The sequence below is a fragment of the Bactrocera dorsalis genome, chromosome 2, assembly GCF_023373825.1.
Source record: "Bactrocera dorsalis isolate Fly_Bdor chromosome 2, ASM2337382v1, whole genome shotgun sequence".
Taxonomy (NCBI): Eukaryota; Metazoa; Arthropoda; class Insecta; order Diptera; family Tephritidae; genus Bactrocera; species Bactrocera dorsalis.
In genome coordinates, this window is record NC_064304.1 from 36,772,491 (window position 1) to 36,799,043 (window position 26,553).

General features: G+C 33.8%; 4 protein-coding genes across 6 annotated transcripts; 1 reads left to right on the forward strand and 3 right to left on the reverse strand.

Annotated features, from left to right (window-relative positions):
- Nucleotides 1-1,045: 1,045 nt before the first annotated feature.
- LOC105226355 (cilia- and flagella-associated protein 36) lies at nucleotides 1,046-2,481 on the reverse strand. Its single transcript, XM_011205196.4, has 5 exons — nucleotides 2,310-2,481; nucleotides 2,038-2,237; nucleotides 1,801-1,967; nucleotides 1,577-1,730; nucleotides 1,046-1,513 (listed from the first exon to the last, which is right to left on the reverse strand). The coding sequence occupies exons 1-5, from the start codon at nucleotides 2,410-2,412 to the stop codon at nucleotides 1,196-1,198; spliced, it is 942 nt and encodes a 313-aa protein (XP_011203498.2). The 5' UTR covers nucleotides 2,413-2,481; the 3' UTR covers nucleotides 1,046-1,195.
- Nucleotides 2,482-9,192: 6,711 nt separating this feature from the next.
- On the reverse strand, nucleotides 9,193-24,471 carry LOC105226357 (serine/threonine-protein phosphatase 4 regulatory subunit 3). Of its 2 annotated transcripts, none has more exons than XM_029550222.2 (12): nucleotides 24,332-24,471; nucleotides 15,631-15,760; nucleotides 15,404-15,546; nucleotides 15,102-15,330; nucleotides 14,838-15,025; nucleotides 13,701-14,639; nucleotides 13,456-13,633; nucleotides 13,116-13,371; nucleotides 12,277-12,543; nucleotides 12,061-12,188; nucleotides 11,001-11,992; nucleotides 9,193-10,946 (listed from the first exon to the last, which is right to left on the reverse strand). In XM_029550222.2, exons 4-12 carry the CDS (start codon nucleotides 15,211-15,213, stop codon nucleotides 10,848-10,850), a joined length of 3,159 nt encoding a protein of 1,052 aa, XP_029406082.2. In that variant the 5' UTR covers nucleotides 15,214-15,330; nucleotides 15,404-15,546; nucleotides 15,631-15,760; nucleotides 24,332-24,471; the 3' UTR covers nucleotides 9,193-10,847. The 2 variants fall into 2 exon arrangements, with proteins under 2 accessions (XP_029406082.2, XP_011203505.2); XM_011205203.4 differs by lacking the exon at nucleotides 24,332-24,471 and adding an exon at nucleotides 23,238-23,666.
- LOC105226356 (uncharacterized) lies at nucleotides 24,354-25,492 on the forward strand. Of its 2 annotated transcripts, none has more exons than XM_029550224.2 (5): nucleotides 24,354-24,541; nucleotides 24,610-24,987; nucleotides 25,040-25,167; nucleotides 25,222-25,299; nucleotides 25,352-25,492. In XM_029550224.2, the coding sequence occupies exons 2-5, from the start codon at nucleotides 24,657-24,659 to the stop codon at nucleotides 25,433-25,435; spliced, it is 621 nt and encodes a 206-aa protein (XP_029406084.2). In that variant the 5' UTR covers nucleotides 24,354-24,541; nucleotides 24,610-24,656; the 3' UTR covers nucleotides 25,436-25,492. The 2 variants fall into 2 exon arrangements, with proteins under 2 accessions (XP_029406084.2, XP_049304438.1); XM_049448481.1 differs by having other exon boundaries at nucleotides 24,355-24,550.
- On the reverse strand, nucleotides 25,187-26,260 carry LOC109579550 (uncharacterized). The gene is made up of 4 exons (XM_019990308.3): nucleotides 25,902-26,260; nucleotides 25,708-25,832; nucleotides 25,554-25,652; nucleotides 25,187-25,499 (listed from the first exon to the last, which is right to left on the reverse strand). Exons 1-4 carry the CDS (start codon nucleotides 25,903-25,905, stop codon nucleotides 25,443-25,445), a joined length of 285 nt encoding a protein of 94 aa, XP_019845867.2. The 5' UTR covers nucleotides 25,906-26,260; the 3' UTR covers nucleotides 25,187-25,442.
- Nucleotides 26,261-26,553: the final 293 nt, after the last annotated feature.

Sequence of the window (26,553 nt, forward strand, 5' to 3'; positions counted from 1 at the left end):
CTCTTCCTCTGCTTCCCCCGGCGGGTACTGCGTCGAATACTTTCGCTCATAATTCCGTCAAAGTTAGGTAACAGAAAATACTGTATTTTGTCTTGCCCTCGTTCACTACCAGACCCATACATTTCGTTTCCTTATCCAGTCTGAATAGGCGTACGCCAGACTCTTAGATTAGCGATTGTATCTTCTCGATACAGTTCTTTAGGTCGAATTATTTCCTGTTACTGACGGAGCTTTTAACAATTTACATAGCCGTATTAGTTTTGCGAAAATACCAAATTCAGGCATCGCGGCATAAAGGCAGCTACATTTCGTGCTGTCAAAAACAGCTTTGAAATCGGAGAAGAGGTGGTGTGTCGATACTTTTTTTACGAATCTTTTCCAAAATTTTGACGGTGACCTTTAACCTTTCACTCAATACGCTCGAACTTTATATGCGATATGCACGGTAGTTGGCGCAGATTGTGGGGTCTCTCTTTTTGTTAATTGGACAGAACATACTTAAATTCCAATCGTTGGGCATGTAATCCGATCATATTCTAGAAAGAAGCTGATGCATGCTCCTTATCAGTTCTTCACCGCTGGTTTTAAGTAGATCGGCCGACAATCCATCAGCCCCCCTTTGTTGCTCTTCAGACGGGTTATTGCTATTCGAACGTCCCCTCCATCGTAATCGATTACCATTCAGCAGGTTGGAGAAGAGTTCCCTCCACAATTTTAGTATGCTCTGGGCATGACCCACTATATCACTTCTGGGGGTTCTACAAGAGCATACTCCGGTCTTGAAACCTTCTGCTTCAGTTACCTGTGAATATAAATATATTTCTTGTAGAAAATACTCTCTTCGTTAGAACAAGAAGGCTTTCTATAATTACTATGATCAGAAATCGATCTCATTTTCCTAAAAAGTTACCACCTCCCCTTGAACCCATTTGGTAAATACTCTTAGTGTCTTTGTCGGCTTTGTCCGAATTTAAACCTTCCTCAGTTTTTGAACAATAGACTTATTATTTTTAACCTTACTTCCAAAAAAAAATATATTTCAAAATACTGTTTCAGAAATGTACCGAAATTCGTATATATTTATATTATTTATTTTGATTTATGCCATTTTTATAATAATGTATGTATGTATATTGCACTAATATGTGAAAAAGTACAGGGGCGCTTCTACATCGCATATTTCTCAATTGTGTGTCTACTGTTGTTCCACAACTTCGGCTCGCAAGCGTTTGGCCAGAGTCTTACGCAATTGTAGAGCCGAGTTTTGCGACTCATCGGCATTTTCTTCTGCCGATGCTTTATCTAGTAGCTCAGTGGTTTTGCCACCGTTTTCCAGCAATCTTTGCGCCACTTGCGCCGATGACGGCCGTCCAGTGGACGAGGGCTCTGAAGCACTTTTACGTGCCACCGTTTCCAGCAGTTGTTTGGCGCGTGTCTTCTTTTTGATCTCAACAATTTTATCACGCTGCTGACGCAAATATTCTTGACGCGACACAACATCCTCGGGGTTGACCTATGCGAAACATAAAATATGATTACGAATGAAATATTTAAAAACTTTATTTGAGGACAGAACCTTTTGATTATCGAAGAACAAATTGAGACGCTCAAACTTATCGCTCACGCTTGCCTCAGCATTTTCTGGTTCAGGTGTTACAACCGCATCAGGACTACCAAGTTCTTTCTCCACCGATTTGGCTATAAAATCCTCGACTTCGTCATATTTCTCGCTGTAATTTTGAATATCGGTGCATATTAAACATTATTAAAGATATTTTGCTTTCATATCACAAGGCATACAAATTTGAACTGCTGCTCTCAGTGGGGCTAGCATTGTCAACCGCTTCGCTTTCCTGCAGCAGCGCCAATTGATTTTTCTCTATCAAATCCAAGGCTTGCAGTTGCAACTCTACATTCCGTTGGGTCATCATGCGTATGAACATTTTGATATCATTCGCCGCCCAAATCTAAACATTTAAGCAGCGCAAAAAATTTCTATATATTGGTCCCGGTTTTTTTAAATACTTGTATACCCACCTGCTGAAAGAGTCCCTGATGAAAATGCAAGTGATTGTCCGGGTTCCTACCTTCCATGCAGGCCGTCTCAAATTGTTCCGGCGTGATTTGCATTTCCTCCATGAAACTACCCAGCATGTAGTCCACCAGATTTTTATACTCATTATGAATCGCCACGATATCGGGACTATCCTCATTGATATGCATATTGGGATCGAAGACTGCAGCCAAAGAAGGTTTGTTGAAAGAAAAGGTTTCCAAAGAAAGCTTCAATTAACTCTTAACTGATTTACCTAACGATTTTTCCTCTATGAATGTCTGTAAAGGCGCATTCCAGACGGGTCCGTGCAAGAAGCACACCAACGAATCCAAGACCCAAGAATCCTCTGTAGCCATTTTAAGAGCGTGAAAAATTTACTTGCTTTTGGATAGACAATTGCAATCGAGTGACTGTGATTTCTCATTGTAGCACCTCTGGGAACCGCAAAGGCGCTGCTAACATTTGTTTTGACCATAAGTGGTTGCCTTGACAACCAATTCTGAAGTGTAGTATACATTTTTGTTTGCTGAAATGTGTGCGAAGTGAAATGGGCACCTTGCCATAATTCTTTTTAAGGAGCATTCCATATTTCAAATTCTCAGACATGAAATTAACACTTTCCTGCTAACGTTGACTTTACATACATACAGAGGGGACGGTGAGGGAAGTGGTAGGCGTATTGCGAAAATAGGTACTGAGTAAATTTTTCGCATACTACTGTTACCTTAATTATAGTGGTTTAAAAGGAAATGACTTTGAACTATTTTGCGAAAAATGCAAAAAAGGGAACCTACTTCGGCTCATTTCTCATGCAGTCAACCTCTTTGTAATGACGCACATTTTTCTAGACTTCCCAAAGATTTACTTACGCTGCTTCATCTAAAAAGTAAGAACCAGTGGTTAAGAAAACTTATTTTACTAATAATGTTGTTGTTGTTGTAATAGAGAACTATTTCTTTCTTTGACTGTCTCCTCCAGAGTTCCAAAAACTAATATCATGTGGTTTACTATGATCAACAACTGAACCGACACAGTTCCCCGAGAGTTATGTATAAGACCAAGGTTGGCTTCCTCCAAATTATGTAGCTCATGCGTCGTTGATTAGTTCAGATGTTATTCTCACTATCACTACTAGGCGTAAGACTGGACCACAGACTAACCTTCTGGCCACAAATCCAACACGTCGCAGAAAAGGAAGCGAAAATCACCTCCCAACAGACTAATGGCCAAAATAAAAGGTCCCAGGCAAGAAAAGAGAAAGCTCCTAATGCCGACGACTATCAACGTCCTATTATACAGAGCTGAGATCTGGGCAGACGTGTTTAAAAAGGAAACCAGCTTAAGGTTGCGGCTGGAGTTCACCGCACCACAGCCCTTAGAGTTCATCAGCCTAACGAACAGTGTCAGGCGATACAATATTAGTCATAAGCGGTAATGGCCCAATTGACCTTCTGGCATACAAAAGAAAGAAATTATGGGAGCTAAAGAAAACGTCCAAAAATAACAAGAGCGCAATAGAAAAAATAAAGAAGGATACAATAACAACACGGCGACGAAGATGGACGAACGAGAGTAGCGGCAGATGGACGGCCAGACTAATAAAAGACAAATGTGGTTGCAGGGTGGGCGACGGTTGCTTAGAGGGAAGGCATTTTCCACCCCCTCACCTCCAAAAAAAAAAATTAAAATAAAAAAAATATCTATTGTTGACTGAGACCATTGTTGTTATAAGGGAATATTGCCAACGAAATTCAGTCTCATTGTGTAGGTACGAAGAACAACAATAACAACGCGGTGAGCATAAAAACAGAACTTTTGGCGCATTACTGTTGTTTATGACGAATAAGAGTATACTTTGTTAAATTCCGCTATATTTTTGGGTAAGTCGAAATTTTTGCATCTTCTTCTTCGTAGGTAGATAGGTAGAGCGGCTATGTATCGACACTAGGAAGTCCATTGTGATACCACCGGAACTAAAGTTCCCTCATTTTATCGTCCCCCTCGAACAACTCCATGCAACTGTTGAAATTCATCAGTATGAAAATTGTTATCGGTGCCACCTCCTAGACTTCGTCAAGAAACCCTCGACTGATAGTTGCGATTCTTTTCCTACACAAAGCCTTACATTCGCATTGATGCTTTATAGTTTCCCCCTCTTCTAAAAGCTTATACCAGTACTTCTATAAGAGTTCTTATGTCATTCCATATTCTATTCATACCTTTTACCTGCTTGTTGAGCAAGTCAGGGATTCATTCCACCGAAACTCAATTGTATTTATAACATGTTTGTCGAAGCCGATCTTCGTACTTCCCATTCTTTACCTTAAGAGTGTTTATTTAAAAAAAAATCTTCACATAGTAACTTTTTCAAGGAAAGGAAGGTAACATAAGAGCAACACGAACTCTTCGTTTGCAATAGATGAGTGATTTATCGTGAATGACGGCTTGATAGGAATAAAAAAATTCATTCATTGGAGTTCCCTAAATTAAATGTCACTTCGAGCCCAGTAAGCGTAAGAAACGTCATATTGTGCTCCTGAGTTGCGGAGGTGTAAGCTATTCTATTCCTCTGAGATATCGTTAAGCTGTGTTCGATAGAAATCAAGCAAAGAACCATGTTGTCTCTAGCGCAATATTTGGTGTTATTGTGGAGAACATTAGGTCAGATCAGGATAACACTTTTATTTCAGAAAACATTACTGCTTGCTTCCTCTTACTTTTAATCTGAGTTTTTTTTTAAATAGAAAATGCAAACTATTTTTTGTTTAAAAACTATTAAAAACTATTATTTAATCTATTACTTTTTCTTCTTTCCACTTTATAAATTTACTTTTATATATATATATTTGTTTATTTATTTATATATGGAGACGTAAATAAAACTTTAAAATACAAAGTTTTTCCTCTTGCATTTGATGTGTTGATTTTTTTATTATTATTTCTGCTTTTGCAAATTTCGTTTAATTACTTTCGTTATATGAAACGCTGCTGTTTGTTAGCTGCAAAACATGTGAAACAAGTGTGTGTTCGGGAAAAACATTTAAACAAGGAACAAAAAAAAATATTTCATAATTTTTACAAAAATTTCTTGCAAAAATGTTGCTTGCAATTGGAACTTGGCTAATCCTAGGCGTGGAAGTGTAAAAATCAAAAAATCTCTGTGATGAGCCGAACGAAGGTGTGCAGGAAAATTCGAAAGTAACATTGCCGGAGCTTTTAACAAGAAGTGTGGGTATGTATGTATAGCGGTATGTGAACTGGATTTTACTGCAACGACGCAGATACATATAAACATACAAACGCATATGCATATGTATGTATGTAATATACACATTGTTAAATAAATGTAACTGCATAATTAATCATAATAGCGTTAATGATAGTTATTATATTATAGTAGTCATATAATTATAGTAAGTATAAACTATAAAAACTTTATATTCATCCATTCATCCATATTTATGTTTAAGAATAACTAACATACCTCATTTCGTCTATGTGTTTTTGTTTTTATATTTTGTTTCTTTGATGCACTGCAACAACAACTTTGCACAGAATGTCGCCAATATAATTTTAGTTTTTTTTTTTAGTTTTTCTCTTTTAACAGCAAAGCAAAAATGTGTGCCCTTATTGAAAATGTACAAATATATATAAGTGTGTGGGTATGTAAGTGTAGCTGTATTTATGTGCAGGTGTAAGTGATTTTGAGAGTGCGTAAAGCGTTATTACGCGTATTTTATTTATATGCGACTGTTTGTTAAGCGTTGAGCGCTCGTGTGGAAGGAAACAAGTGGCAGGAAACTAATAAAGCGAACAGTCAAAGCGAGGTGTGTAGACTTAATGAAGTCACGGAACGAAGGTAAACAACAAAATATATGTAAAATGACAAATATTTATGTATTTACAAGTAAATTAAAATATATAAAAAAAATAAAATATATAAAAAAAAAATAAAATATATAAAAAAATTTAATAAAAAAGAAATAAAAAAATATACAAAAATAAATAAAAAAAGTATAAAAAATAAATAATAAAAAATAAAAGAAAATAAAAACAAAAATTATATAAAAGAAATAAACAAATTATGTAAAAAAATACATTAATACAAAAAATAATACCGAAATAAATAAAAACAAATATATAAATAGAAGAAACAAAGTTAATTGAAAATTAAAGAAAATTACAATAAATAAATTAAAATGAAAGTCATTTAAATAAAGAAACATATATGTACATATGTATCCACAAAAAAAATTAAATTAAAAGAAAAAACAATCAATTCAAAACAAAAAAAAAATATTTATAAAATTAATGAAACAAAGTTTACAAATCATATATGTATATATAATTAATATGAATGTTATTTAATCAATTTTAAATAAAAAATAATATAAAATTAAAGCAAAGTTATATAAAAAAAATTAAAAAAAATTATATTATTTTAATATTAAAAAATAAAATAAATAAAAAATAAAATAATAAAAAATAAATAAATAAAAAAATAATAAAAAATAAATAAATAAAAAAAATAAATAAAAAAATAATAAAAAATAAATAATAAAAAAATAATAAAAAATAAATATTTAATAAATTTAATGAACCAAACATAATTTACAAAAAAAAATCTTTTTGAAACAAATAAATACTAATTTTAAGTAGATATAAAATGTTTTAAAGATTAGAAATCACAATTATACAATTAAGCGAAGTGCAAAGAAAATTAATTTTAAATGGAAATAAAATATGATTAGGAAATATACAGAAATATCTATAAGAAAAATATATAAAAAATTAAATAAATTAAATAAAAAAAAATTGAATAAAAAGAAATAAATCAATAAAAAAAATTAATTGAAAAGATATAAAATAATAAAAAATATAAAATAATAAAAAATACAAAATAATAAAAAATATAAAATAATAAAAAATTAAATTAAAAAAATTATTAATTAAAAAAATAAATAAAAAATAATAAAAATACAAACAAAAACAAACATTTTATAAAAATAACATGAATGCCAACGCTTTGCAGTGAAACTTCTAAATTGCCGAAAAATAATAATTTTGCACAAGAATTTCCTAGTTTACAAAAAAATATACATATTTAATTTAAATAAAAAGAAAAAATTTGAAAAAAGTTTATTTAAAACAACATAGTTTACAAAAAAAAAATTAATGAGTTAATAAAAAAATCTACAAAAATAAATTGGTCACATTACTGCAAAATTATTAGTAAACCTCCGTTTTTTTGAAGCCAAAACAATTATATACGAAGACCGAACCAGATAAATGTTTTTACTATAAACTAGTACGAAACTCAAAACCAAAATTTACCAAAATCTAACAATTGACACTTAGTAGAACACTGCCTTGTAAGCTCCACTTCTAAGAAAAAATTTTGAATTCGCGTTTAACACCACTTCTAAGGCAGCCGATTTCACTGCAAAGCGGGGATCGCAAAAAACCGGAAATTAGAACAACATCCTAGCAGACACCAGATTCGAAAATTAGCGAACAAAAACGACAGACAAACAATATAATTGAAGGAAATAATAGGTATGTACCCATATGTGTATATGTATGAAGTAAGCAATTTTAAGTGTACTCGCTTGTGAAATAATTTTTCATTATGCTACAGTCTACATAATAGCCTTACTCGTATAATGTATGTAAACTATATATGCATATGTATATAGATAGATTTGCGTTAATGCCTATGGAGCCGGGTTTACGTTATTATCATTGTTTTCTGTGTGTATGTATATATGTGTTTTGTGTTTGTATATGAATATATACGTTTATTAATGATATATTTTACATATCATTTATTATTTTGTTCTTTTTTTTACTTAACTAATATAATACATAATATATATTTATGCATATGTATGGACCTAAACGTAATCAATTGTGTATACTAAAGTATATGCTTTTGTTTATATTACAATAAAAACTAATGAAAACATACATACAATTCGATATTTTTTCTTTTAGTTTTTCAAATCTTTGAATTAAGTTTTTGAGTGTTTTTGAAAGTGCAAAGTATAATTTACTTATTTTTCTATTCATAACGTTAAAATATGAATTCGTTTGGAAATGTCTGAAACAAGGCTTTATTAGAAAAAGAAATTCTTCTTAAAAATTGTAGTAGAAAGGCGTAAAAGAAATGAGTTGAAATTTTGCTGTAGAAAAAGATTTTTGTTTTATAAAAATAAATGTAAACGCAAAATAAAGTATACAAAAAAAATTAATTAAACAAAAAATATTAAATAAAAAAATATTAATTGAAAAAAATGTTAATTAAAAATTAATTTTTTTTATTTAAATAAAAAAATAAATTAAGAAAAAAATTAAAAAAATAAATAAATTTAAAACAAAATAGAGTTTATAAAATAAAATTCAATTAATTAATAAAAAAATTTTAAAAATAAATTACTAATTCACCGAACTAAGCAAATAAATAATTTATATTTGTTATATTAGTACATATTTAAGTAAAAACACCTCCACTTCCCCTCTTAAATACTCATTAACAAGCATGAATTATAAAAATTCATTTAATGTTGCACAACCAGCGTGTAATGGGCACATATTCACAATGGAGCAAGTTTTTTCATTAATTCGGAAACAATTAAAGTTAGTAGAACTGCTATAAATAAATTTATTTTCGCGATATTCACTCATTCACCAGCAAGTGGTTTAAAACAAATTTTTTAATATTTTTTCACCAAACATAAAACGGAAAATTATGCAAATTCCAAACATATTTTAGTTAAAAAAAATAAATTTTTTACAGAAAATAACAAAAACAAATGAAAATATACATAATCACTGGCATTAAAGCCATTAGTGCATATTTCATGGTTTTTGTGTACTCAAAAAAATTTTTATAATTAAAAAAGGGTAATAAAACAGTTTTAGGAGCATATACATATGTATTGTGTATGCAAGATGTGGTATAAAATTTGATATGCAAGCGCGTAAATGTATATTTTAATTTTTTTCTTTACATATGCAAACATTTTTATATAATATATTACAAAATCGTTGCCGTCCAATTTTTTTTTGTTAAAAGTATTATATTACTCCTGTTAAGTTTTAATAATGCTAAGCGTATTTTTTAATATTTAATTATCATATATAATTTGTCTAAAACTTGGTCCAATGTAAATATGTGATTACACTTGTGCAGCTGGTTGCGTGGATTGGTATGCGTGTGAATGTTCGGTAGGTTTGTTGTTGTACGAAAGTGTTGTTAAACTACTATCGATTGCTTGACATGAATAATTTAATAAAATTGCTGCTTCTTTGCACGCCGGTAAACTTCCTATAATTAGAAGGAACGAGCGCTGTAACTATAAATAGCCCAAAAACACTTATTCGTTCCGTAAAAGCTTTGAGCATGAAAAAATAACAAATAATTTAGATTGAAAATAAAAAGAGAAGGTCAATTATATAAAAACAAATACAAGATATATTACCAACAATTTTAAGTTCTAATCGCAGTCGGACTACTAGCAAAGTTTCTACTTTAAAGTAAAATTAGTTTGACACTTCGCTGGCTGGCATAATTTAGCAGATTCCTCTGTAATTTACAACTCATTTCCTTTTTCGCCTTCAATTTCAACATTTTATTTGCATTTTTTTTGCACACAACTGCGCGCAAGGCAATGAGCCATCACAAATGGCTGTTGTTAGGCGAGAACTGCAAGAAAATAGTTTTGCACAGCCAGCAAAACCACCTGGCCTCAGTAGTAGCGGCTTAACAACAGCATTTTTGATAACGCATTGCAGTTGTTTTTTTTTTAATATAGTAGAAATTTTTACCATTATTTTGTGTATATTTATTATTATCCTTTAAATTAATTTAGCGGTCCCCATTAAATTAAATTTAACATTGCGACGACAACAACGACGATGACAACTATTACATTTTGTTAATTCGTAAAGTAAATGTATGAAGTATGTATTCAGCTGGCATCATCCTTCATTTGCTTGCTAGCAATTTGTAATTTTTGATGTGTTTGTTGTTGTATTTTTTTTATTTTTCACAAAATATTTAATTTTTTTTGCTTTTACGTTTTGTTTGACTTCCAACATACTCTCAACTCAGCTCTTCCATTCATATATATATTAATTATATTATGTATGCATGTATTTATACTTCGACAAAATTTATTTAATTAGTATTTTGCGAATTTAATTTCATTTTATTTTATTTTATTTATTCTCTAGTAGATTACGCGTTATATACTTGTATGTAGTATGTATTTATGTATCTATGTATAATTATGTATGTACGTTTCTTTCATTTTTTTAATTTTATATTAATTTTGTCTGCCGTCCCATCCATCTGCAGTGTCAGTATAAACAAGACAATCAAGACCTTCAGAGTCTCTTGCGTTCGCATTCTTCTTCTTATTTAGTTTGCTGGCTATGCTGCTGTTGTTGTTCTTGTTCTGTCACATTGGCCAAAACTGGTTGTTGTGTTGTTGTTTTTGTTTTATTATCGCTAATTGTTTGCTCTATGTTTATTGTATTTCTGTTACACCTATTGTTGTAATTGTTGTTGTTGTTGTTGCAGCTATTGGCATGTACTCTTGCGTACGGCACTGGTTACTACTGCAAGCGTTGCATTTATATGGCTATTGCTTTACAAATTGTTGCAGTTGCTGTTGTAATGTGTTGAAGACATTGTTGCGAATGTTTTAATAATTGATTCTGCAGCTGCCGCTGCCGCTGCTGCTGCTGCCGCCGCCGCTGCAGCCGCTGCATTTGTAGCGTAATTTTGCTATGCCATGCGTGGCTTCTTCTGATGCGGCGACTCCTCCTCTTCCTCCTCCTCGTAGTCATCCTCATCACCAGAATCGCTCTCATAGTCGACGAGGCCCTACAAATACAACCATCGAAAATTATAAAATCATTAAAATTAACATTTACTTGCCTTCTTCCCAGTCACGACGGACGAAATTGCGCCATCTTTGCCATTACCGTTACCCATATTATCGACACTGTCGTTGTGCTTGCCAATATTGAGCGCCAGCGTGTCCGCAGCATTTGCAGCCGCTGCCAAGTTCGCCGCAGTCACTACGCCACCGCCGCTACCCATATTAGGCGTCACGCCAGTCACTGTGGCTGCGACAGCTGCGGCTGCAGCCGCTGCCACCGCTGCGACGGCATCGCTCGATGCAATTGATGTTAGCAGTTGTGAGGCTGCTGCTGCGGCGGCGACCGCCGACTCGGACAACGCGCTCGAAGTGGATGGTGTCGCTATCGATGTGGATGATAATGACTGCGATTGCAGCGCGGCGACCGCTGATGATGCGGACCCTGTGACGGCAGTTGACGATGACGTTGCGGCAGCGGCTAATGCCAATTCTTGATGCTGTGGTACAATGGAAACCAAATGCTGACGCAATTCAACAATATCGGGATCCTCGTGTGTATGTTCGGGATGTTGATGTTGATGCTGATTTTGCGCCTCTAAATGTGCGGCACTAGCTGCCGATGTACTGGCCACACCAGCCGCGGCGGCTGCAGCTGCTGCCACTAGGGTGCTATTTAAATTTAGCTGCTGTTGTTGTTGGAAATTATGCAATGCCGTTTGCTGTTGATGGTGGAGCGCAATGTTGGCGGCCACAGCAGCTGCACCTAAATGCGCCTGTGTGGCAGCAGCGGCAGACTGTGAATGGTCAAGGCTACTACTGTTGGACGCGTTTGAAACCACATCGCTGAGACTCACACCGCTGATGGATGATACACCGCCGACGCCGCTCACGCCTACAGCCGGTGTTAGTGTCGTTGCCGTGGTCGTTGTGGAGCTCAAACTATTCACGCTGCTACTGCTGCCTAGCAATGCGCCTTGCGGTGGCGATTTTTGTTGTATCGATGATTGTTGTGACGGAGATTGTGAAGGGCCATTCTTTTCGGTGACGGCTGCAAGTGGAAAATAATTAAAAATTAATACGCGAAATTTAAATTAAAACCGCTAACAACAAACATACATTTCATCACGCTGTTGTAAGTATCATATTCATCAGCGAAATCTTCTTCCTCATTGAACCACATCTCTTCTTCGTCGTCCATCTGTCGCGGATCGCGGCGGAAGCGGCTACGTATAATCGGTAAGCTACTGTATGTATATAAGAAAATATAAAATATTATTGTCAGTATTTATGATTGCATTGTTGTAAGTTTATGTGTTAAATATGACCACTTACGTATCCAGCGACATCTTGTCGCGATCCTTTATTCGGTCTTGATACTGATCGTAGCGGTTTTTGAGATATTTAAATGTTTGTACATATTCGATTTCATCAAATATTTTACTGAAATTCTCCACGAAGTAGACGCAAAGTGTTTTGATATCCTCAAGTTTTACAAACTCAAACAATTCCAGTATAGCCGATTCGAGTAAATTATATCTGCCATTATTTCTAATGAATGCGTCAACAACTGGTGCAAATAAGTTACCTTTAACTATATGCCTATTAAAAAAGAAGAATTTAAATATTTTATGTTAGCTCAATCCATTTTAATAAAAAATTTGCAACAAAATAAATACTAAATTGCTTGCAAGCGGAAAGACAGGATAACAAAGGCAAAGTTTTGAATATTTTCTTTTGAAAATTTCAAAAAAACTTTGGTAAATTAAAAAATAACCTTTGCAATAATAAAAATTTTAATTAAAATACTAAATTTTTTATGTAAATTAGAAATATTGAACATGGGCTATTTTTTGTTCGAGGAAACCTATGTAACCCCTTAAGCGGCATAAAACATTTTCTCCAATAGTTCCAAAAAATGCTGTCGAAAGTGAGCCCATAGGCCGATATAACTTTACGACGTCACTAAGCCAAATGTCTTGGCAGTCTTCACCGAATAGTATTAGAATATAAATGTTTCTACACGTTCCATCTACCATTTTATTTGACTTGAAGACAGAATGAATCTGATTAATGAGCTTCATTAGAATGGCAAGTCTCACAACCCAATGGTACTCCTCTTTATATTGCAATTTATAGAAAAGTCTAGACAAATTTATTTCTTTTCCACTTACCTATTATAAAACTCGTCTTTAAGTGCAATAATTTTCCTTAAAAGTCTAAGTGCGCCAAGTACGAGGAACGTATGTGTGCTTTTCATAAGCACAAGTATTCTCTTTAGGAGATCTTTTTGTATGATAAAGTTTTTAATATGATAAGTATGATGTTCCACACAAAATGACAATATATCCAGAACAATGCCAAGCAATTGTGCGGTTTGGTAGTCTTCACTATCTGGACGATCGCCGATTGTGTTAATAAGAAGTGGAGCTGTACAAATAAGAAATGTAAATTACATAAAAAAGTTCCGCTTTTAAGCGAGAAGATGTAATTTTTCGTGCTTGAGTCACTTACCAATCAGCGTTTGTATGCTGTGCTTGTAGAAGAAGTTCAAGAAATCTGCCTTCTCCGTTAGCATACTTTCGGGTTCCAATAAAATTTTTATGATGCCCATTAATTGCACTGCGACACCGAGTTCGGGCTCGGAATCGCTCAACATTTGTTCAATGGCAATATTCAATAGCATACGATCCTACAAACGAAACAAATAATTCATGACTCTGTTAGCGCATATTTAGTAATGGGTGGAGGGTACTTACACCTTCTGTGCGATTGAGCTGCTGCAGTGTGTAGTTGCGCACCACCAACGGTGAGAACTCCACAATCGCAGTGAGTATATCGATTGAAGCCGACTTTGTCTTTTGATCGTTCATCACCAGTGTTATCTCCAAAGCTTGCAGTATACCCAAACAGGTGAGTGTCTTGTAGAAAGAGTCTTTGCCCTGTGGTTGCAAGTTCTGTGCATAATTGCAAAATTCCTTTAAGAATAGCACAATATCGCGACGCTTGGCATCGCTGGTACTTGGATCTGTTAAAATGGTAAACATATCCACCAGGAAGCGCTCATCTTCTTGTATAAGTGTAACAATTTCCACTTTATTGAAGAATATAAAACTGGATAGCGTGTTTAACATGTTGTCTTCGACAAATACCGATGGTGTTGGCAATATAATGTCTTGTATGTATTGTACACGGAACGTTTGGTGGATTTTAGCGAGCAGATCTTGATTTTTAATCGGCACTGCTTCGCGGAACTTGGCCCATTGTTTTAAATACTGACGATGCTTCTTTGGTTGAGTGGAACTGGGATCATACTCTAGGCAGCCAACTACATCGAAAATAGTATCTTCAGCGAACATAATCTCGAACAATGCATTCTTGTTTAATAGGAATATGTTCTTGAAAATCTCGAAGAGATGATGTAAACCTTCGGTATTGTCGAGATCTTCGCATACATGGAATAGATTTAGTAATTTTTTGATATAATTTTCAGATTCCAAAGCCATGGAAAGTTTCTCCTTTCGCAACGGTGTGGTCAAACAATTCTGTATGGTTTCGGAGATCTCCTCCAGACGTGCCAGTTCACATGGCGGCAATTCGATGGGCGGTGCCGTGTCGGACATATCTTCGAAACGTTCATCTTCGGATTCCTCAACGATGTCTTGCGTTATCTCAACCGATGGATCTTTACCTTGAACCTGTAAATCGGAAAATATCAATAAATGGGAAATAGCTCAAGGTATCACACAAAAAAAATTGTACTGTAAAACTTTTTTTTAATATTTATTTTAAAGAAAATCACGCATAATAGGACCAGTCATATTTGAGAAAAGCAAATGATGGCAATAAACTTTGAAAGTGTTACTTTTAGACTGATTGACAAGTATTTCATTTACCTGACAAATTTTTTCCCAAATTTCATCACAACCAGCCTTCTCTTGAAAGCTTAACGCCAAATCGAAATTGTCGCCTTCTGACCAAACGATCAGTGTGTCCTGTTGTTTTTGGTAGGCTGTGTCAGGTTGAATTTTACTTTCCAAAAGTAAAGAACCGTCCGATTCGGCACGCACCAGCAATGAAATACCTTTTGTTGCGAAAAAGACATTCATATTTTTAGTATAAACAATATATTTTAGTGATTATGTAAATGCGAATAGTACCTTTAAGCCTGTCGACATAATTCGAAGATACATGTCCTGTGCCGCGATCATCCCATTGCCGCTCCGCATTCAAAGCGTACAATTTAACACGTCGGCGGGTATCTGTGGTCATATTTTCCTCAAAATTGTATGCTCTCAATCTTTTAATTTTAACTCTAAGCTTTCTTTTGAATATATTATTACCCACAAGTTCCAGAGTACGATCAGCAGCTAACTCGTACTTTTCTGTCTGCAACATAAAAATCTAGAGTTAACAATACCATTAGGCTAATTGTTAGTATTACGCTTAGTACAATACGTACACTTTAAAAGCTGGCGATAGTTGTTGCTCTCTCACCTTAATCAACTACCTGATGTTGTGTGTGCGTGTGTATGTATGTATTGCAGACAATAGACAATTAATTAATACACAGCTTATTCCTGCAGCTTATGGTGCTGAAATAAACTGGAGAAATTACCTAAGTGAGTTTACTAAAAAAATTGAGTATTTGAAAAAAAAAAAAATAATAATTTAAGTTCTCAAACTTACGGAAGATTACTGTATGGGGCTTTGAATTTAGAATTCAAATTTCACAAATCTTTTTGATGTCATTGTTTTTCAACAATTTTCTGGAGTTTGGATATACATATGGAAGTAATGTTCGCGCTGCGAAAATAATCTGCAAGTAAAGATTGAGGAAAAATTTGCAATCAGTTATAGCTACATTAATCTCTACTATTCTAAAGCTTAGGAACTTACAAAATATTTGAAATTTTAACATCAATATTTTAGTATATTGGTAAATCTTATATACTTTCTTGAACTCAATGTTTAAAAGTTTTAATTAAAATTATTAATATATATAAATAGCAATTATGTTTTGAAACAGTTTTCATACATTGATAACCAGCATTACTCAAAACTTAATATAAAGAGACTTTTAAAACCCCATTAGACAACATTTTCATAAAAAAGAACTTTTTAAAATATATTTAAAATATATATGAATATTTATAAACACATACATAAACAAAGAAAGCACATACACATACATATGTATATAGAAAGAAATAAGATAGCGAAATACTATTTATGGCCATTGCATCGTGGCCTATGTCGTTCCAGTACATAGACGATGCTGTATTCGAAACGAAAAGCTCTACATTCTTATCTGTTTCGGCGATCTTCCAACATCAATGTCATTTAGAAGATTTTTTGCATTTTATCAATGATACTTTAAATTATTTGGAAGCGCAGAATGATTAATTATTTAATATTGTGACACATATTATTTTTGTCACGTGCTATAAGATTAAATTCATAGTGGAACGGTGAATCAAGCGTGGATAATGACTACCAATAGCGAAATTGAGTACATGCAATACTATAAACAGGCTTTATTTAATAACAAAGAAAAAAGTTAACTTCGTTCGCACCGAAGCTATCATACCCTCCACAAACAAAAAAAAAAGTTTACATACAAGAACGGCGGTTCCGGCAAATGCACAGTTTCTTGAGGAGAAAAGGACGAATAAAAAATTTTAGATCAATATCAAAAAAAAACTTCGCGTATATACAGAAAGGCAGATATGGCTAAATCGATTCAGCTCCTCTTCAAGCTGATCATTTATATCTATATTTTATAGGGTCTCCGACGTTTCCTTCTAGATGGGTTCCCAGAAGGATTCAGAAAACAGTTGAACAGTGATTAGAATGCTCCATGCGAGCAGCAGATTATTTGCTAATTGTAAATAGTAGACAAATTAGTATTTTTTGATATTGTTGTAGCAATAGAAAATATTCTTCAAATAATTTTTACGAAATCAGCCGTATTGATAGTCCTTGGACGAATTAAATTTGGGCCCTTACGGTTACATAAATCGGAATACATATGTAGTATTGGTTAAAAAGTCTTTATGATTCTTTAAAAAATTTTCAAATAGAATTGAATATATGCTAATCGCAAGTTCCATCTTTTTTTTATTTATAGATTTACTTTTTGGTTAATAAACTACAGTTAATATTTCCTTTTATCAAATACACAATTTTATCTCAGCCATTCATATAGGGCTTACGTAATCACAAGTTGCAAAAATCATACGTATTAAAAAATTTCGTCCCGCCTATTGTTTACTACGCCGAAATATCAGTTTACTGACGTATTTTTCAATAAAAAATTATTTTTTCATACTTTTTTTTCAACTACGCTCGCTCATAATAGCGGTATTTTGTTTTTGCCAAAATTTTTGTTACAAATCCGAAATCAACTTTACTATTGGTGACGCTTCCGACGTAAAAAGGTCAAAACACTCATAATGTGGCGGCGCTAAACGCTGAATAATATACTAAACCCCATAATACACATTGTTGCTGTATTACGCAGAGTATCACAAACATATACATAAAACCATATAATGGATGAATGAATGAAATTGTGAAAGCAAATAAACAGCGTCATCACACGCTTAGTTTCTTCGCTGCTGTGCTATGCATGCGGCAAAAAAGTTTAAATTGTAAATACTTGCATTTTTGTTGTCAATATGTTTTTGTTGATCTGCATTTCAATTTCAATACAGTCAAGTTTTTGTTTTTTTATTTTTATTTTTGTTTTCTTTCTTTCGTTTTATTCCCATAGGTAAGCTATGCATGTGTGTATATAATTGCAGTTGGATACGAAATGTGTAAAGGCAAACATCTTGGCAAATTATCAAACCGAACATAGCGGAATAGTGTGTAGCCCAAGAATAGTTAAAGGCGAAATACACCAACTTGTAGCGAGATCGGGAAAAGGTAGGTAAGTAGGTATACACACCCGAAAACGAAACTTTCTGTTTACAAACAAAAAATCGCAATGAAACTGCAAAAATAGCGTGAGTAATGCTCATCTACATGTTAAACTACAACAAACAAAAACGTGTTTGTATTTGAAAATACATATACATAAGTATATGTACTATGTAGGTATGCATTGGCCCCAAACAATGGCCCACAAGCTGCCGCAATCTAGCGAACGCAAAAAGTTTTCGCAAACCCCCATTGGTAAGCGTTTACACTGCCACCGAACGCAACCAGCGGACGTTGAAACTTACACGAACTTGTAATGCTTGAGACTTTGAAATTCCAGCGCTTTTCCGCACACAAAGTGCATGTCCATACAAATAACAAGTCGGTAAATTTATACAAGTACTCACCCTAATGAATGTAGCTAACTTTAATGGTTTTATGAATGCCTGTACGTTTCGTGTTGTACTGAGGTAGGAAGTGCCAATGATAGGATGAACCAAATAAAAAACATAAAGAAGAAAGATGATGTGAACCAGAACCTCAGTATAAACATAGCCACATGTTGCTCACAACTATGGCTAACCTATGAGCCGTATGAAACTAACTATTATATACATATGTATATCATTTAAAGTGAGTGACTACGTGACGTAAAGCACAACTGAAAGAAAGTAAGACGTAAAGGATTATGATATAAGGGAAGGCATATCCATATTTTCTTAGTTTGCCACCTCTGGTCAAAGTAAGCTTTTCGTTAATAAGGTTTAACCAATCTTCTGGAATGGAAGCAGTCACTATATTAATTTAACTTTAAGCTGGTATTTTGTGGAAACAACAACTTTGTATCTAACTTCTAAATGTTACAAATCAGTTTTGTACAAAGTTTCAGGAACATGCAGAGAATGCTTTGGTCTGATCTTCTAACAATTTGTTTGGAGATTTTAGCGTATCCTATCCCCGATAGGGTGGTAGATTAGATTAGATTAATGAATGAGTAATGCACTGCGACCTTGGGTCTATTGTGCCCTCTCTTAAATAATCATAAGGACTCACCTAGTCCCAGCTCATTAAGTCCAATATTCTGCGGGGTGCTAGTGAGGCGATGCGTTCCCTATTCGGAAACATGGATCGAAGGGCCTTAATCCTGGGTCTACAGACTGCTGTGCAGGCGATTAGCATGTGTTCTGGTGTTTTAGGCTCACTGTCGCAGAACCGGCAGTTTACGTAAGAGGAAAAGCCCATGTTATGTAAATGCTTATACAGCTTGTAGTGGCCGGTGCAAAATGCGACCAGTAGCTTAAGCTTGTCCCTAGGGAGGTTGATTGTAAATTTAAACCTGCTGTGGTTGTACCCCCATTAGCAACTTGGCATACCTGAAAAATGCTCGGAAAACTTCCCATAGGTATGGAGAGCTTAGTGAGTGGACCTACAATCCTTGCACCGGTAAGGTTCAGATAAGTTGTCATCGAGTTCATTCAAAGATAGACCCAGGAAACGTGTACGGGGTCGGACCATAAGGAGAGATGTGTGAAATTTGTAGAGTTAGGTGGGCATACAAATATGAAGTTAGAGCCATGCAGGGACTCGTTGCAGGCTGGACATATGTCGGACTTGATTCTGGATAAGTAGGAGTTTAACCTACGACAGTATCCAAAACGACGCTGAGCAAAGGTCACTCTCAAATCTCGCGGCCACTCAGGCTCGTCGTCTGCAATGGGTGGTGGTTTGACTCCGATTACGCCATTCACTGAGAGGAAGTGAGTGAAGGTGTTTGTGGTTGCACTGTGGATGGCGATCAGTACATGTCTGAAGTTAGTTGCGTCCGAACTCTGATGGGTGTATTGTATGTAGTTAAGGAAGGATCTGTTGATGTTCCTAGGAGGGGGTTCCGCTTCAAGCAGGCGGCTGCAAATATGGTTTATACGAAAACACTCTAGCAGACTACTTGGAGAGAAGTTCATTATGCTCCTTAACTGGGAGAATACGGGCCTCACTGTGTATACTTATGTTCCATCGAAGACATCAACAGGCATCCCTTTATAGTGCGGAGTGCAGTGTTCTGGCATATCCAAAGATTCATCGTCTGCGTTTCACTGCATTCGGGCGACTATATTAGTGCAGCGTAGTTAAGGCCCGGTCGCCCGATTGCCTTGTATGTTGCCAACAACGTTTCTGCTTATTTTGCCCATGTACTTGAGGATTTTTTATAGCTCTGTACTTTGGCAATCATAGCGGTCGTATGAGATGTGAAGGAGCACAGTATGTCTAGTTTCACGTGTAAAACCTTAGGGTTATTGACAGTCAGAATTTTAACGCCACCGACTGCAGTATTAAGGTCAAGTCTGTTCTTCTTCGACCAGTTTGTAAATATGCTGGCTATGAATTTAGTGGGGAAGATTGTTAAGCTCTGCAGCGAAAAAACAAAAGAAGTCGGCGAGATGGCGCTTTACTTTATACAATTATGTAACAATTTATATAATACCCACGACAGCTGGTTCTACGTTACTGGTTTTGACCTAGGTTTTATGCGGCCAAGGACTGTTTTCAGGGGATCTAACCCCTGAGTATTAGATTTAGCTTTTTACTGATAATAAGCTATGCTATTTTGGTCGAACAGTTTGTGTGGCAGCTATATCTTACAGGCGGTATGATATCGGCCTTTCCAACAAATGAGCAGGCTCCTGGGTAGAAACAGTCATGTGTAAAATCTGATCGATAATCACTTATGTAAGTACATAAGTATGTATATGATTTGTAAAGTATCCCTCGTTTCCAACTGGGTGTTACAAACTTCATGGCAAACTTAATATATCATTGTTAGGTATAAGAGAGCATTGAAGTTAAATTATATTTTGAATAATTCAAGGAATCATATTAATCAAGAACTTACGAACCCTAAAGAAAAAGTATACAACAAAATTGCAAACATTTGTTTAATATATGCAAATATATGTACATATATAGTTAAAAATATGCACATAATGAACGTGATATCGCGAACTTCACATGTCTAAACATACTCCAACAGACGTAAAATGTATGCGCGACCGAAGTCAGTTCGGCAACGAACAAACGAACAAAATGACTAATAAAACAAAAACAAACAAATATTTACTAAACAAAATATTATGGTATGTAGACATCTACAAAGATATGTACGTATATGTATATTTAGTACATTTATACAAATATACTATTTATGTAGTAAATGAACATCAGACACACAACTTTCATAACAGACCTTGCGACGGTCACCATTGATGATGGCGTCTTGACTTATCAGCTGAATATTCATTGGAAGCGATTGATTGTGCAAGCCCAGAACAATATATATTTATGTATATACGTGTATGTATGTATATACACACATAGATGTCTGTTTAATTTCAACCTTACAAATCTCTCCACAAAAATTGGAATTCGGAATTTATATGAAGACTATGCAAAAACACTATAAGTTAAAACTTTAAAGTAAACCTGTTTAGAAACAGTGCCGGCAATTCGCACAGAATATAAACACAGTGTATATTCACAGCCGTGGAATTGTAAAGTCAATGTATGCCGCAACCATATGAGAGCAAAAGGTACTGGCATCACTAATTCATAATTTTTTGTGCTCTTCATCAATTGAGGCAGCGATTAGTTACTGAAACTTTTTGAAATCACTTTGTGATATTGATGAATTTGTTCAAATATTAATCATTGTAATTTGCGCAGTAGTTCTAATGCGTGAATTTCTGAATTTTACTGATTTCATTATATATTATCTATTTGTCAATGAGAATAAAACATCAAGTTATGTAATATATTACAATTTAACAGGCTAAACTTGTAGATAACTATTTAAATGGAATTATTCCGTTTCCCTAAATATCAATGGCAATCAAATGCGACCTTACTGGTAATCAGACATAAATAAACGACACTATATATTGTTGGGGACAATACTCACGTGATACAAGAATCCTGACAGTTTACGAAGTTAGTATTTATATAAAAAAAAAAGTTGCTTAAGTTATACTTGCATACAATGTACGTTTTTATGAGTAATTTCAGAATATATGCTTCACCTAATTTATTAGCAATCCGTTCCGGTTTTATAGACCCGACTGTTGTGGAAACGGTAGTGTTGGTAGTATATGTTTACATTTATACTAAAGGTAAATATAGTACGCCTTAACTCGTCTCTTAATCGTGAAACTTTTATTGTATTCGCGTTAAACATTTCATAAATAGTTTTTGGACTATCGATACCGGTTATGTAGATTGTCGTTAATAGTATACACTTAATCTACTGGGAAACAACCGTTGTAAAGAAATATTTTTTAACCAATTTCAGATATTGTTCATACTATAACCCCGAAATGTTCATAATTTGAATCATGCTCTAAATGCACTCGCCAAAGGTGGTCAGGCGAAGTGATATTATACTTTAATTTTTGTTCTCTTTAAGGTCTTACTTACTTATATAGGTCTAATAAAATAATCTACTTATCACATTTACACTCATATTTTATTTTGAATATTTGTTATTAGAAAATAAATGCATCGACATTTATAAAATATATAAGACGAAAATCCAGCGAGAGCAATTAACAAAATAATGGATACACACACGCTATATGCATCAACTCACCACGAAAGTAAGCAAGCGGCACAAGAAAATTCACCATTAACCACGAATAGCTGCATCAACACAATAGAGACTTTTGGGTGAAAAAGTTAAAAACGATGAAGAAAATAAACGAAAACACGAGAAACGACCAATAATCTGGTCAAAATACACATTCACCTAAACCATTCATAGACTTTCTTAAATTAAACAAGAAAAACGAAACGATGAAACAAACTTGATTATAAAAACAAATTTAAAAAGAACCAAAACAAATTGTATAATATTTACAAATGCCCTTCGAGTATTGAAAACATTAATGAATTAAGCGCAACAAACAAGTACATGTGCGCCTTTTGTCGACAAGGGAGGCGAAAGACGACAATGTTGGTTGATAGATGACATCGTCCGACGAGCTGTTACGGCTGCAGTTGTGACGCGCTAGCGTGTTGTACACACACGAGAGTATACGAACGAAACACCTCAAAACAAAAAAAATATGGATTGAGGTGGGAGCATTGTGGTGGGGCGTTTTGCGGCAAATAATGCTGAAGTAGCGGGCGGTTCTATTCTGCATACAATTTCACATATCACTTCGCACTTCATGCCGTGACTCCATATTAACACCATTACCTCCACCTCACCTCTTAACTAACAAAAATTCCAATTTGGAATAGGTATATATGTATATATTCATTAACGATTAGTGAGATTCTATATCCACGACTTATAAAAAATTAACTTAATTGTTTTTTCGTACTCGCAGCTACCGCAAATGATGAAATGAAATCGGCAAAATCCCAAAGATCTCCACCGCGATGTCTTTATGTTCTTTGCTATATATCCAATTGCTATATCTTCACGTTTTTCGCGCTGGCCACACTATTTCACTTTTCCATTCCTTTCTGATTCAATTCAGTTTATATATATATTTTAATCGTAATTAATGCTCGCCTGATTTTAATTATATTTGCATTCGTCTTTTTAGCACTTCAACTTGCGTTTACGCATATTTCTTATTGTTTCACACTCGTATACAATTTGATAAAATCACTAGCGACTTTTTCTTTATTTTCTTAGCCCTCACAATTTATAAAATCACATAAAAATTCGCAGCTTTTACAATCGAGCTGTCGTCGTCTCATCGGTCGCTAAAAATTTTACTTGCCCGATTCCAACTGTTCCGATCGAACGAATACATCGCTTGTGTGTGTGTGTTCCGATATTCGTCATTCGAAAATGGCGGCGCCAAGCACAGTGTTGCAAAGTTACAATCAAGTCATAATGATAACATTAAATGAAATAAAAACAAAAAGTTTATACAATGTACATATGTACTCTATTATATTTATAATTTAGTTTCTAGAATAATTTTTATTTCCAAATTTTAATAGTATACATAAATATATACGTAACTTTAAACTTCACACATAAAATTTATTTCTACTTTTCAGAGTCACAAGCCGTGAGATGTCGCACTAGCCAGTAAGACATTCAAAAACATCAAAATGTTTTGCAAAATACACTCATATTTTTAGAACCAATTTAATGACTAATTATCATTATTTTCTATATTATCCATCCTTTGTTACAAAATCAATAATATTAATTTCTCGAACCGGCTACAATAATAATTTTATAAAAATAATATAATAAAATAAAATAATTTTATAAAAGTCCGTCAGGCGACCGGCGACCTTCCCAATGCACTGTTTATTTCTGTTTCGTCAATATTTACGAATATTCGTGTGCACAGAAGAAAAGATTGACAATACATAAAACACAGAATAAACGAACAGAAACAGCGCGCTTCTTCAATTTAGGCAAGAAAAATATTTTGTATATTATACTTACATATTTTGTTCAAGAAGGCCATACAATTCCACTGATTATATGAATTGTAACATATATTAAACTACAGCACATACATAAATAAGATTATGCTAAATATTTATTTTGATTATGCAACTTTAAACAATTTATAGAACCTGCATGTACGAAACACTGACACCTGCGAATGAGAACAGTAAAACAAACGTCAAGTTGTGACAGCCGGAATAATAAGTGGGTGAAGTAATTAAAAAAATAACCAAGGCGAATTTACAAGTAGTATAAATAAATAAAAATTGTAGGATTCGCTTTTACAATTATTCTTTGAGGATCAGAAAGGGAATATCCAATGCCTTCTCCATCTCCAGAGTGCACAACTCAAATTTATACATACCAAAGCCTAAGTCAACGGTATAGTGGCAATAAATCACCAGATCTTCAGCTCACTGTGCATGAATATGGCAAAGATTCTATTGAGTTAGAACTGACCAATTTACAATATGCCTTACAGAGGGGTCAACAAATTAAACATATATGTATGACTATTATAATTTATATTGTTTATATCATAATGGTATCCACAAACGTGACACTCCTAAAAGGACACATGTTATGTGACCTCAGTTGCCTCTTGTGGTTACTATATCGGATATTCAACTTAATGTCCTTAATTCAAACTGGTACTTTTTTATTTTATATGTGAAATGTTTTCTTTAACGAAGTATCTTTCAGAAAAAGTTATTATTTGCTTGGATCTTGCACTTCAATGCCATACGATACGATTTTTAAGGCGAACCTCAAATTTATTCATTCCAGCGAACAATATTTATGATATAGTAATAAATGAAGTTATCGAAGATGTAAGTAAACAAATTAAGGTTTTTCAGTATATCTAATTTACTTTTATTTTTTAGCTTGATGTGCATTATATACTGATAATTCGAACAAAAGGCAGTCTTTTCCAAAAGAAGCCAATTATCACACTTTTTAATGTAAGTTTTTATGTGAAGTTTTAATTGTATTAATATTTTATTTTTTATGCAGTCTTTGCAGCCGTCCTTCGAATGCTTGCAGATGACATACAAATGTCTCAATGGAATTTTTCGCAAATCAAACGGGATTACATAGATATAAGTTATAGCAGATCCATTCCAATCGCAGTTGTTCTCACGTCTTCCAATAGTGCATCTATCTGAAAAGGAACAGTAATAAATTAAGGATATTTATTAAAAATATATTATCTTACCTTTGGTGTTAAGTCCTCATTTTCACTGAAATCTTGTGGTACTGTTTTTGGGTCAGGCATTTTGATTTCTTTATCCGCAATATTCATTTCTACATTCACCTGCAATTAGTTTAATATCAATATTTGGTCTTTTATTCACTATGTAACTATTTACAAGATTCTGCAGTTCAGCTTTGCAAATCTGTTTCATGAGAGTGCGGTAAAGTTTCATATTATTGCGGTAAGCAATGGTTTCTTCCTGCAAAGGTCGCAGACGAAATACTTGTTGCAGTCGTTCGTCTAAAAAAATTATTTAATTTTTATCAACTAAAATATAAAATTAAATAAACAAAAATTCAGTAATTTTACCCATTTAAGAAGCGGTTAACTTTTGTTGTATGATTTCGAATAACGCAATCAAATTTGACATTTCCTTTTTTATAGATATTCGTTTCGAATGCAGAGATGGCAAAATAAAACTAAAGGATTTGACAATCTGGACAATTACGTAATCTCCACACTTCACAGATTACTTTAATTGGAATGACTTTTATATATATGAGCTTAGATACATATAACTTATTGCGAACAATGTATTTCTAATATAAAAAATTGTCATTCAATATTGTTAGAAGACAAACTCCACATTGCTTACGCCTGCTATGGAAAACAATTTATTGCAAACGATTTCACTTCATTCACTGGACCTAAAATTGAGTGCTTTTCTAAGTCGACATTACGTACATATTTAGTAGGTTTGTTTTAGTTGATGTTTAAATTGATTGCACTTAATAAAATAAGTAAAAATCATAAATATATATTTTATCCCTTTCTATAAAATGATAACATCTCCATGAAGGGGAGAAAGTACAAACGGTTAATACACGATAACTCGCAGATATCATACCATAGTCGTCATATATGTTTAATGATGTTAATTAATAAATCATTTAAAATTTTTTTATTTAGCTGTGCAATCAGAAATTTTATTTTTCAAAATATATTTAATTAAACAATTAAA

Coding starts and splice junctions, on each gene's coding strand:
- LOC105226355 (XM_011205196.4), bottom strand. CDS start 2,412: ATGGCTACAGAGGATTCTTGGGTCTTGGATTCGTTGGTGTGCTTCTTG. Junction 1,968..2,037: donor ATCAGGGACTCTTTCAGCAG/GTGGGTATACAA, acceptor TTAAATGTTTAG/ATTTGGGCGGCGAATGATAT. Junction 1,514..1,576: donor TGTTCTTCGATAATCAAAAG/GTTCTGTCCTCA, acceptor TGTTTCGCATAG/GTCAACCCCGAGGATGTTGT.
- LOC105226357 (XM_029550222.2), bottom strand. CDS start 15,213: ATGACCACAGATACCCGCCGACGTGTTAAATTGTACGCTTTGAATGCG. Junction 15,026..15,101: donor TTATGTCGACAGGCTTAAAG/GTACTATTCGCA, acceptor TCGCAACAAAAG/GTATTTCATTGCTGGTGCGT. Junction 12,189..12,276: donor GACAAGATGTCGCTGGATAC/GTAAGTGGTCAT, acceptor ATATACATACAG/TAGCTTACCGATTATACGTA.
- LOC105226356 (XM_029550224.2), top strand. CDS start 24,657: ATGCCTTCTCCATCTCCAGAGTGCACAACTCAAATTTATACATACCAA. Junction 25,168..25,221: donor TAAATGAAGTTATCGAAGAT/GTAAGTAAACAA, acceptor TTTATTTTTTAG/CTTGATGTGCATTATATACT. Junction 25,300..25,351: donor CAATTATCACACTTTTTAAT/GTAAGTTTTTAT, acceptor TTTTTTATGCAG/TCTTTGCAGCCGTCCTTCGA.
- LOC109579550 (XM_019990308.3), bottom strand. Junction 25,653..25,707: donor AAGCTGAACTGCAGAATCTT/GTAAATAGTTAC, acceptor AACTAATTGCAG/GTGAATGTAGAAATGAATAT. Junction 25,500..25,553: donor ATGAGGACTTAACACCAAAG/GTAAGATAATAT, acceptor GTTCCTTTTCAG/ATAGATGCACTATTGGAAGA.